The 12704-nt window shown below is 36.3% G+C and overlaps 1 protein-coding gene across 6 annotated transcripts in view; it reads right to left on the minus strand.

The window, feature by feature from the left end:
* The window catches only part of LOC133981557 (paired box protein Pax-6-like), a 30809-nt gene extending 21790 nt beyond the window's left edge, over positions 1-9019 (minus strand). For 4 of the 6 annotated variants that reach the window (XM_062420317.1, XM_062420318.1, XM_062420316.1 and 1 more), the window contains exon 1: positions 1876-1885. In XM_062420317.1, the coding sequence (XP_062276301.1) occupies positions 1876-1885 (10 nt within the window). Of the gene's footprint in view, positions 1-1875; positions 1930-9006 lie in introns of those variants that run through there. The other 2 variants (XM_062420314.1, XM_062420319.1) reach the window with 2 other exon arrangements.
* Between the last annotated feature and the right edge of the window lie 3685 nt (positions 9020-12704).

Here is a 12704-nt window from a genome sequence, read left to right on the forward strand (position 1 = left end):
GAGATGCAGGACAAAGAATCAAGCAAAGACACAGAGAGAGAAGAAATCCACACACCTTCACTGCAGACAGCATGGACCTCTTGTCCCGCAGTAAGAAAAAAGAAATTAGGTGGAGTTCATTGTCAGTCCCACCCAACAGTCCATACATGGTTTGTACCATTTAAACAGACGAGCAATTTGATTTAACACATCATAAATTACAATAATATTTAAAGGCCCAATAAGTAAATTTGATGATTATTACATTTGAGGTATATGTATACACATAATTGAATATTTGGGGGGGGGGCTTTTTGAATGTTTCAACAGATCTTAATTAAATGAATTGATCACATTAAATGACAATAAGGCTTAGTAGAAATTGGGTCTTAACGTTACAGTTTTGTCCACAATTCTTATCAGTAATGAAATTGTACTCACCATGTTACCATGAAAATGGTGAGTACATTCTCAGTATGTTATTGTTGCTGATAAGAATGATGGACTGCACAGCTGGTCCAATCTGAAATTACGATATGAAAATATGAAAAATTCTAAAAAGGCCTAAGTCACACAGGAACAACGCAAGCAAAGTCAGAGACAAAAGTGATTCAGGTTCATGTTGTATTTTCTTTTTTTTCACACATCTACTTAGCAATGTTTCATGCTGAAGTAGTGGTAATGATATGTTGCTTCTCCTGGAGGATGGTGAGCAACTTTTTTTTAAATATTGGTTACAAATGAAAATAAGAGTCTCTCCTGCTACTGTCATTCAGACTTCATTGGACAGCTTTTGTTGCTGATTCAGACTCAGATTAGTAAATAGTGGGCGATGCCTCTCAATCAGTCTTGTAATGTCATTACATAGACATGGTTTCCATTACAGAAGAAACAACCAATCTCTGAAAGTGTGCTTCCACCACACAATGTTAGGACTTATGTGGCATTTAAAAAAGAGCTAACACAAACACAAAAATATTGCATGTAAATTAGAATTCTTGGCATTGTGATAAATTAGAATAATTCATTAATGCCAATACTTTTTTTTTCTTTCTTAATTTCATTTTCACAGGGGGCTAAAGGACAGTGATATCAGAACAATATTAGGTTGTAGTCTTGTTGCTATTGTTTTTGTTCAATTTTTTTAAATTTCCGGATTATAGTAAGACAAAGAATTTAGGGTTGGTTGACCCCTGTGGACCAATCAAGGCACACATCACTCACTGAATCAAGCATTATGCATAATCATAGCATGGCACAATATGCTGACAATATAAAGAGACACAAATATACAGAATGCATATTACATGTAGTTTTCCAGATTAGCGAGATGTTGTTTGTAGAGTGATGATCATACTGTGACAGTTTCAGTGAGTGTCAAAAAGATCTTAAAATATTTTATTCCACTATTTTCTTAGGTAAATTTGACATGGTTTGTTTGCTCTAAAATCAGTCCGTCAGGTTGGTGTTTACCTCCAGGTTTAATTTAATCTATGCACAACTATTCCACAAGTCTATTTTGAGAAGGCCAAACAATCTCCATTAAATGGTCATTGTGAGTTTTCAGGTTTCAGATTATACAGATTAGTAGAATGTTAGAAATGGTTTGTTAGTGTGTGTTGGGCTTGTTGGAGGCTATATACAGCCTGGGAGTGAGTTTGTTTAATTTCATTTGACCTGGGAGTTCTCAGCTGTAGTATTTTTATGTGGATTGGTGTGAGATGTTGATGGGTTGTCTACAGATGTATTTATTATTAAAACACTTTTGACCTAAATCTTTTTGTTTACTGAGCTGTTGATGATATATGAAATATGTATTCATGGCACTTACAGGTGTAGATCCAGTAATAAACCATACATGACAGTAACAATATATAATGTTGAGATTGAACTCACTGTTTTGCATCATGGAGGCCACTCCGGTCTCCCAGCTGGTTTGACTTCTATAATCTGTACAAACAAAAGAAAGTGTTATAATAGACATGCATAGACAAGACATTGGTGTCTCCCAGTCTGCTCTTAGTCGCCTCCAACTTGAGCAAAATGCTGCTGACACCAACAGACGAGAGCACATCACTCCGGTTCTTAAATCCATCCATTGGCTTCCAGTTAATTTTAGAATTGATTTTAAAATATTAATATTTGTTTTTAAAGCTCTTAATGGCTTAGCCCCATCATATTTGTCTGAGTTTTTAGCCGAGCTTTAAGGTCCTCTAACCAACTTTTGTTGGAAGTGCCCAGGTCAAACTACAAACACTGGGGTGACCGAGCCTTCTCTGATAGATAGATAGATAGATAGATAGATAGATAGATAGATAGATAGATAGATAGATAGATAGATAGATAGATAGATAGATAGATAGATAGATAGATAGATAGATAGATAGATAGATATACTTTATTGATCCCAAGCTGGGAAATGACAGTGTAGCAGCAGCATTAAATGGACACATAGTGGCGATACATATACTACGATATACTAAATACGGTAACTATACATACTCCTACATACTCATAAACTCCCCGCCGTAATGCGTCTCATCTCTGACCTGGGTCTTTTTAAATCAAAACTGAAAATGTATTTATTTAGGATGGCTTTTAATACCCAGTCGTATGGTGGCACTTATATTCTATTTTATTTGAATCTATTTTATTACTTTATTATTATAATCTATTTTAATACTTTATTACTTTAATCTATTTTATTACTTTATTATTATAATTTATTTTAATAATTTATTACTTTAAACTATTTTATTACTTTATTATTTTAATCTTTATGTTATTGTTTTTACTTGTTGTTTTGTTTACTGCTATTTGCTATTGCTATCTATTGTGAAGCACTTTGGTTCACCTGCGCGTGGTTATAAAGAGCTGTATAAATATGATTTTTATTACACACACAATATTACACGTCTATGCCCAGGCATGGTCATTTACAACTTGTAAATAAGTTAAATGTGGAACCCAGGAGCGCCCTGGTGGTTGAGTGGTTAGAGCACATGCCATATAATCGCAGCATCCCATATACACGGTCGCCAATAGAGTTGGAATAAAATGTTTTTTACCTCTTTCCATGAAATGATTGTGACAATGTGATGTATTCATGATAGATAAAGTGTATATATTCTCAAAATTGTATTGATCAATATCATTATACCTGGTCAAAGGTGATTACTGATGTGTATAAACAGAAAAAAACAGAGAAATGTGTCTGAAAACATGTATTCCAACTTTATGGTCGACCGTGTATTTCCCATACAGTATATACCTTCGCTTTAAGAAGTATTTGGTGTTTGTTTATTTTTTACTGAAATGTGAAGTTAAGAGAAAGTATCCTTCTGAATCTCTGAACAGTGAGAAATAAATAACATAAATTCTCTTTTATGTGTGTTTATGTGTTTATGGAGCAAATAGTGAAACTATAGAAAAACATGTTGAGACATTGTCTGGACAGAATGGCTGAATGAAGCAGCCATCCTCTGATTAATTCATATGCTAATGTATGCTAATGCACATAAAGTTAAGATTGCAAAGTGGGAGTCCAGTTTTCAGACTTTCAGACTCAAAATCAAAAGCAGTACAGCTTCACATCCAACATAGTGGAGGACTTTGAGCTTCAGAGATCATTGAGAAACTCAATCACAACCGCACCAATTATTGAGAAGCACAGAGTTCAGAATGGAATATAAATCATATGAATATAAAGATAACATTTACTTTATACTTTTATGCAATATAACCATACATTTGTGAATTCAGATATATGGATGAGATACAGAACACATTAAAGGTGAGTAGCCTACAGAGGGAGCTAGCCTTTACTTTAAACTGTGATTTTTCCAGATAGAGATTAGCAATAAATAGAGGAGCTAAATGTGCTGAATGCTTTTTAGGTTTTGCAAAGTTCTGCCAGTTCTAGTTTCTTCTCAGTCCAAAATGGCAGAGCTGAATTATTTCTGAGTACACTAACTACTAAAACTGCACTACCCACATAACCTAAAAACTCAGTTATTGCAAGAATAACATTGCATTAACTCCAGGTGAAAGAGGGAGAGATTTTCAAAGTTGTTGCTGTTTTTCTCTACAATACTTAATAGAGCAGATTTACTTGTATGACATGTAATGCGACTCCAGTTGCTATATATGTGAACATGTGAAGAGTAGGCTATCCTTGAATGGGAAATGCTGCCAGTCCGAGTTGTGAGGCATTGTTATTGCTTGCTCTGTGGCATTTCATGGGCTATGTTGCTGTTCTCAGCTGAAATAATACAAACTGGAAGATGCAGTTTTGCAGAGAAACATTCCCAAGAATGAGGAGGAGGAGGCTGAAGAAATTACTTCAATCATACTAAACTGTAAACTCTTTGTGCTGTGCATAATGCAGATGAGATAAATCCAGATACACTGTGATTCATCCATTTCCACTTTTAGTTTTTCCTCACACTTAAAGACGCACTCTAACGGCAATCTTGACCTCTGACCCTAATCTTATTCATCTTTGAGCTAAACCTCCGATTGGCAGAGCTAGAAACATAGGTGTAGCCAAAGTTTGATGGAACTGTTCAGAGCCAAATTAATCGCTTACATGTGTCTTTGATTGTTTTTTAAAAATAGTAACATGTGCAGTCATATCTTTTTCTAAGATGTAAAGTAAATAAATTGTTAGGCAGTTAAAATTCTTCAAAATCTTTTAATCTACACGTACAACATTACAACATTTAAGTCTTGGAGATATATATATATCTCCAAGACTTAAATGTTGTTTATATATATATATATATGATGTAGTAGTTGTAGTTGTCTTAATGTAGTTCTATGCTTTAACACAGCATTCCATCCTATAAGACTACCGCACTGCATATCATTATACAAGTCATTTTGTATGTTATCAATTACATATTTTATATGTGATTGATAATAATAATAAGCCAAATTCCCAAGTGTTCAAAAACAGAACTTTTCAGTGTATTGTTGTGGAGAGATTATTAAGCATTTCAAGATGACCAGTTTAACTGTGTTGTCAGTAATGTAGAACACGACTCTCAGTTATGTATAGACATATTATCATTCTGACAACACCAATATTACTCTTGTACATAATGTTACTATTTTTTATTTTATTTACTTTAATTGTTTAATTAATTGTTTATTCATTTTATTAACGCTCTTCTATTTTTGCTGTCCACTTGCTGCTGTAACACCGTACATTCCCCCATAGTGGGACTAATAAAGGAAGATCTTATCTTGGCTATATCTTTTCTCACTTCATCCCAATTCTCAAAACCAAGGCCGTTTTTGGTTATTTTAAAAGCAGTTAACCAAAAAGACTTCAAAGTTCTCCCTCTTGGTGAAGCTCTTGTCATTAACAACCTGCATAATGAAAATGAAGCAGCTTCACACAGGAACAAACACACACCCAGGCCGGTTATAGGCACCTTGTCCCCCGCTATAACTCAGCGCTTTTCTCCGTTTGAAAGGAGACAAAGAGCCGGAGGAGCGGAGCAACAAGCTCTGCTCGGTAAATACCCGCCAGCTTTTGTGTGTCGGCGGGATTTTGGTGTCGTTGCCTCGTTAGTTGCGGCTCGTTAAAAAACCAGCAATACAAAACCGCGGCGGGGAGCCCAATTTGACCAGTACAACTGACATAAAGGACTTCTGTTGAACACACTGATGACAATATAAAAGTTTCATTCAGCCGCCTTCAGCGCGCTGATATGAAGAGAAAAGAGTCCAGAGGAGCGCTGCTGCCGCAAGAACTCCAGCTAGTGCTGCTGAGTTATTCTATTTTTTAAGACTGTATTTTCCAATAGTAATATTATCAATAGTAAAATTATTATTATTGTTGTTGTTGTTGTTGTTTTCGTCATTATTATTATTATTATTATTATTATTATTATTATTATTATTATTATTATTATTATTATTATTATTATTGTTGTAGTAATAGTAGTAGTATCATCACCGTCATTGAAGTCATATGTTATATGAGATATTGATAGTTATTATGAAGTATCCTTAATAAATATTTAACAGGGATTTGGAAAATCTGACAGCTGTTTAATAAATGTGTCATGTCTTCATATCTCAGGCCAAAGAGAATATTTAGAGGCAGTTAGCCAACAATATTTTATACAGGTACTACTAAATTACTATGAACGTTTCGGTAGAATGAACGGTCAACATGGCACTTTAAGTTTACTATTTTACTGCTCAGACTGTTTATTAGAGTAGCTTATTTGTGTTGTTTTGTATGGCCTGTATCAGTATGCTGTATCAGCCTTCTCTGCAACAATACTTTACATAAAGGTAGCCTAAAAGCTGACTCCGCTATTTGGACCCTCAGAAGTTCAAAGTCAACAAAGTAAGAAAAAAATAACCAAGAAATTGAGCAATTTTATGAGCTCAAAGTCTGCAAGTAATAAAGTGTATGTTTAGATGAAGTCAACTTTACAGTGTTGATTTTCCACATTGTGACATGCTTTTACCAAGAAACCCCACCCCTCCCAAAAATAAATAAATAAATAAATAAAATCCCTATTTATGGAATACAGCTCCTAATAATACCAAATGAATTAAAAATAAATAAATCTAAAAGGAAAGAAAATAATTAATGTTCCTGTTTATTAAAATAATAATAATAATAATATGACCTAAATGGTAGGCTACTGCTTCTCCACACCGCTTGCTCACAGTAGGATTTACACGTGTGTGTGTGTGTGTGTGTGTGTGTGTGTGTGTGTGTGTGTGTGTGTGTGTGTGTGTGTGTGTGTGTGTGTGTGTGTGTGTGTGTGTGTGTTTGTGTGTGTGTGTGTGTGTGTGTGTTTTTGATGATTGGGGGGGCTCGGGTGCACAGAGGCGTTAGTGAAAGAACATCTCAGCAGCCCGCTTCTATCGGCCCCATCACTCTGACACACATAAAATGAAATGTTCCAAATTCACATGTTTCATAGATTCAGTCTGATTAATCAAGCGATTAATTGGCTTCGATTTAATTACGACGTTAATTAACGTCAGGCTTAATTAGACAATCAATTTAGACGAATTTATTGTCTTGTACATAGTTTGGATTTGGAATTTAAAAAGCCCCCACACCAAAGAGCATGTCTGATGAGGGATTTATGAATGTGATTCAATATCAAAATGACTTTGTGTGTTTTCCCACTAAAGTCAGTGAATGTATGCAGGCCTTTGGAGCATTCGCTTATTTTTAGTCTAGGCTTCCTTTAAGTTTAATTAAAAAACGATAAAGGAAGGCCTTCACTGGACTAACCAGATCATTTAATCGGTTTAAAAGACTGATGAGGGTAAGTCAGTTGATTTATAGACACTGACCGTCGTTATGTTCTGTTTAAATGCCAACTAAAGAGACACAAATATATCTCTATAGAATGAAGTGTGTGTATGCAACCAACGCAATGCTGGCTTTAATTAATGACCTGTTTGATCCTCTAATTTTAACAAAGAAAATCTGATTTTTTTTTTGTTATTGTTATTTTTTTAGCACGAAACCTGACGATATGTAAAATAAAAATGTCCACACCGTTTGGGTAGAAAGTCACAGGCTGGAGAATATTTGAAAACGAATTGAAGAACATTGTACACTTGAAGTTTATGATCATTAGGGCTGAGCCTGCACATATTACATGCACAATTTTGTCATTTAAGAATTTTGTCATGAGAATGAGTTGTGCAGGTGTGAATGGATCATTAGATCGAAAGATTCTCGGAGTAGATTACAGAGATAGTCAATAAACTTTAAGTAAAAGAAAGCTGTTCAATAAGTCAATAAGCTTATTTTTTGTTAGCTTATTGAATCGAAGGACACTCTAAATACTCGTCTTCCTGCCCGATGTTATGAACCAGCAGCTCCGAGTTGATAATAATCCGAAACACTCACAGCTGATGAGATCAATGAGCGGCAGCAGCGCAGCATCACTTTTTGTTTGTTTTGTGTTTTTTTGGCTTGTTTGTTTGTTTGTTTGTTTGTTTTTTTGTGGTGTTTTTAGCTCTGAGCTGAGTCAGCGCGTTTGTTGGAACATAACCTGAGCTAAGCTCTACTACCCTGAAGTGGGCTGCGGTCTTTGACTTTGAAAAAGTCACGGAATGATGAAGGATATGGAAACTGAACGATGAAGGAAGGATTACTGAAAGGATATGAAAAAATGACTATATTTTGATTCACAATTTGTTATTGTAACACTAAAAAGACTTGATAAATGTAACAGATGTTGTTGTTCAGGCATAAAAAGGCGTCTTTACAGCTCCTCTATAAATGCTACATTTGTTGAGCTTGAGGTTGAAAATACAAAACAAAACAGGAGAATTATTATATTCAGAATGTTAACAAAATAATTGTAATTTCATTTTAGGCTGTCAATATTATGGAAAGGTGATGAGGCAAAGCATTTTATTTAGGCTTTCATACATGCATGTATATTATTTTTACTTTTTCCCCAAGGTGGGCCTTGTGATTCAATCTAACATTTCTCAGAAAATAAATACAAACTTCTGTTAATCTTATATTTTAATAGCAGGAAACTCCAGTTTCATTGGTCAATAATACAGTCGTAAGGCATTTACAGCATTTTGGCACATTGCATTGAAATAAATTCACGTTAAATCCAAACGTTTACTCATTTTGCTCTCTTTGTTTTTTGGAACTACAAGAAACCTCTCTTACACCAGAGAGGCAGAGAAAGTGATGAGAAAACTTTCTTCCTTCTTTGTTCCTGTCATTCTGTCCCTCAAACCTGTCAGCTGTACCTTCTCTCCTTCTTTCCTTTAGTTTCTCTGTTCTTAAATCAACTATGTTGTTGAATTTCTATAGCCTATTTTTTTTAAACAAAACTGTTCTTCAACAAAACTGTTAGTAGTACAGCTTCCACACACTACCAACTTGGCCTTAACTGCTAAACAAACAGTAACTTTTTTAACTCCATCATCAGACTGATAGAGAGAGAGAGAGAGAGAAGACAGAGATGGAAAGGGAGGAAGAGAGAGAGAAAAAAGAGAGCGCAAGCTTACCTTTTTGTGGCATGCTGTAGAGAGTAAAGTAAAGTTTTGGTTCGTTAAGTTTTCCAACAGCTCCTTTCTTCTATTCTTTCCTCCAATTAATTTCTCCTTGACTGAAGAGACAAGTGTAGAGAGAGACAGAGCTGGTCCTCAGAGGAGGGAGGGAGACCAAGTGGGAGGGCCGAGAGACTGTTAGCGAGAGAGGGGGGGGAGGGAAGTGAAGTTTTGAGTTAGAATGAATGTGGGAAGAGTGTGAGAAAAGTGTGTGTGTGTGTGTGTGTGTCTGTCTGTCTGTCTGTCTGTGCGTGTGTGCGTGCGTGCGTGCGTGCGTGCGTGCGTGCGTGTGTCTGTCTCTGTGTGTGTGTGTGTGTGTGTGTGTGTGTGTGTGTGTGTGTGTGTGTTCTTGTTTTCCTGTCTTTGTGGGTCAAAAAACTTGTGTAGACCAAAATGCTGGTAGCTTCCCTGATGTGCTCATTGGCTCTTGGCTGTCACTAAAAATGCTCACTATGATAGAAAAATCTGTTTCTTTATAAGTGTGTGTGTGTGTGTGTGTGTGTGTCAATTTTGCACTCTGCTGCCATCAACAGGATTTAACAAGTGTTGCATTGTGAATATTTAGGGCCTGTGCATGCTAGGCATGCTTTTAAATAAATGAAACACAGAAGTATATGCAGACCTATTTGAGTCCTCCCCATATTTGTGGAAAATGAATAAAATGAAAAGTAAATGGACTGTACTTATATAGCACTTTTCTAGTCTTTCAGCCACTCAAAATGCTTTAACATTACATGTCACATTCACACACACATTCACACTCACCGATGACAGGGGCTACCACACAGGGGACCACCTTTTGCGTAGCCATCTGGAGCAAATTGGGATTAAGTATCTTGCCCAAGGACACATCGACATGCAGTCTAAAGGAGTTGGGAATCAAACTGCTGCCACCCATTTTAAAATGAATTAAACATGTAACTGCAGCCTAATAGCTTAAGAGTAAACATGAAAAAAAATAGGCTAGTTTGTACTTAATTATGACTAAAGTCCATTTTGGTCTATTGATATTTGTATATCAAGTATCCTTTATTTGCTCTTCACAGCTCTCTGCAGCAAAATCACTCTTTTTCGCTCTTATTCAGCTTCACACTTTTCAACAAATGCTGTGTGCTTGTTCAGCATTGAGTGGAAGTGTGTGGGGGTGTATTTATTTGTGCTTTTGAACATAACAGCTGTGAAACAATCAGAAAATAACGTTATACTGATCTGATTCACCGGCTTTCTAGCTGCCAGCGCTCCCTCTCTTCATTCACTCTCTGGCACAGCTGCTAACAACAGTGTCAGTTGGTCTATATAAATAATAAATAAACGATGGGAAACTTTTGGGAGATTGGGAGTGTCGCTCCTAGTCGGGCTGATCCCCTCCTGGATGGTCTGGGGGTGGCCCAAAAGAGGATGAGGCAATGTGGTGGACCAGAGGGCCTGGGCACGGCTCACTACAAGAGATCCCTCCAACCAAAAGAGGGGAAAAAAAGAATAAAGAAAAAAAGTAAAATAAAATAATTCATTAATGGAAAATAAAATAAAATAATGGGGGGTGGGCTTCGCCGATCGGGCCTGTCTGCCTCCTGCTGGGGGTCCGGACTGAGTTCCTCGGGGGCCGGAGCTGGGGGGCCCTGCGTGCCTGCTCATCTTACCATATGATTGTGGTTATTATTATATTATGTGTGTGTACATGGGTGTTTTTTTGTGGGGGTTTTTAAGTATGTGTGTGTGTATATATGTATATATATATATGTGTATATTCTTTATATTACTATTATATTTCGACATATTTTATATATTACATGCTTATTACCACGAATTCAACACTACAATGTATTCCACGCTCAAATTTGTGTTACAATTCCCATATATTTTATTTTGTTTATTTATTAATTAATTAATTTAAAAAAAATTGTATGCATGTTGTGTGTATGTATGTATGTGTTTATATATATATATATATATATATAATTTTTTTTTTTTTTCCTTCCATGCTTTATTCTTGTCTTATTTCTGTGTTTTCTCTCCACAAAGGACTTACTGTTTGTTTCCCCTCTTGTTTCGGTCTTATTCTCTTATAAGTGTTGTTCTCCCCGCTGTCCTGTGCTGTGTCTTATGGTCTGTTTGTATGTTTAGTTGGTGAACACTTGTATTACACCATAAAATTCAATAAAAAAAATTTAAATAAAAAAATGTAAAAAACAGTGTCAGTTGGTCCAGCTCTTTGACTACCTCTGTTGCTGCTTACTAGTGAAGCAACTCTGTCCTTCCATTCAGTGTCCAGACCTTTTATACAGAACAGCGAGGTGGAATAAAGTAACAGCATAAATCATAAATGATCATAAACGACAGCAAAATGCGGCAGAGACTAGCTGCTGCTCTCACCCTCTCTTCTCTTTCTCAGCAGGGGCTGAGATGGACAGACTTCAAATGATGAAAAATACAGCCGTAAAGATTTGATTTGAAGATATAAATGGGGGGGGGGGGGGGCTAAAGAGCCAAATGCACCTCCAGAGCCATAGTCGGCCATTTTGAGTTAACTTTTAGAATTAAAATTTCCTCAGTTTTTGCCATTTGCAGGCATTGTATTTTAACAATCTCTGTCAGATTGCCATTATGAATGTACCTCATACAGATACCAGTTAGTTGCTCTTCTTTAGAGAAAATTGCATACTAGTTGTCAGTCTGTGTATGCAGTTACACTTAGATTTTGTGGAGAAGAAGCTTTGCTGCAGTTTTTAGGAGGTGGTTTTGAAAAATGAAAATGTCAGTGACAACTCTCACATGCCCAGTTTCTTTTAATCAAGTCAGTGAATCACACCTACAGTATTTGTCTGATGCACAACGCCACCTTTTCCAGCCTTTTAATGTCCTTGAAAGCTTTGTGTCTGGCCACAGCAGCAATAAGGCCTTTACTAGCATCATGTTTTTATTCTAAACTGACCAAGATGCCCTCAGTCTCTTAGTCCTTCTTTTCTAAATCTGTTATCTTTGACATCAGTGTTGTTGAAGTGGTGGCAAAGTTGGTAAAATACAGTGTCCAGTTTAATGCTATATTTAGCCGACTGTACAGGCTATACCATTATACGAAAAAGTCCTGCTAATTCCACTGAGTGCTTGGCTGACTGGGAAAGCACACAATTTAGGTTGGCATACAGGTTTGTCTACAGCTGAAAGATCTTCTATGCAATTAGTTATTTCTTCGTCCTCTGCTGATGTAGTCTCCACAGGCGCCAGTGAGTCAGCTGCTTCCTCTGTTTTTACACTGTCCGCAGGCAACAGTGAAGGAGTCGCAATCCTACCAGTTGAGGTGGAGAAACATCTTCCTCGTGTGTTGCAGGCCTTGTGTCTGGTTGATCATCAATGCAACATGTTTTGAAAAAGCTGAACAGTGAGCTGATAAACTTTAAGTGGTGGCTTCTCGCATTAGCTGCTGCAGGCATTGTATTGTTTAGCTACTAATAACCACTAGTCTGCCTTGATGCTAACTGTGTCACAGGTCAATGAATGCATGTGATTGGTAGGCAGGCTTGTAGAACCTGATAATGTAATAACTCCCAATAGTGTTATAAAAAACCCTTATAACTCAATAAAAAATGTAATAAAACCTGATAATGTAATAACTTCCTGATAATGTAAGAAGGTGTATCTCCCAATAATGTAATAAT

This window comes from Scomber scombrus, chromosome 6, assembly GCF_963691925.1.
Source record: "Scomber scombrus chromosome 6, fScoSco1.1, whole genome shotgun sequence".
Lineage (NCBI taxonomy): Eukaryota > Metazoa > Chordata > Actinopteri > Scombriformes > Scombridae > Scomber > Scomber scombrus.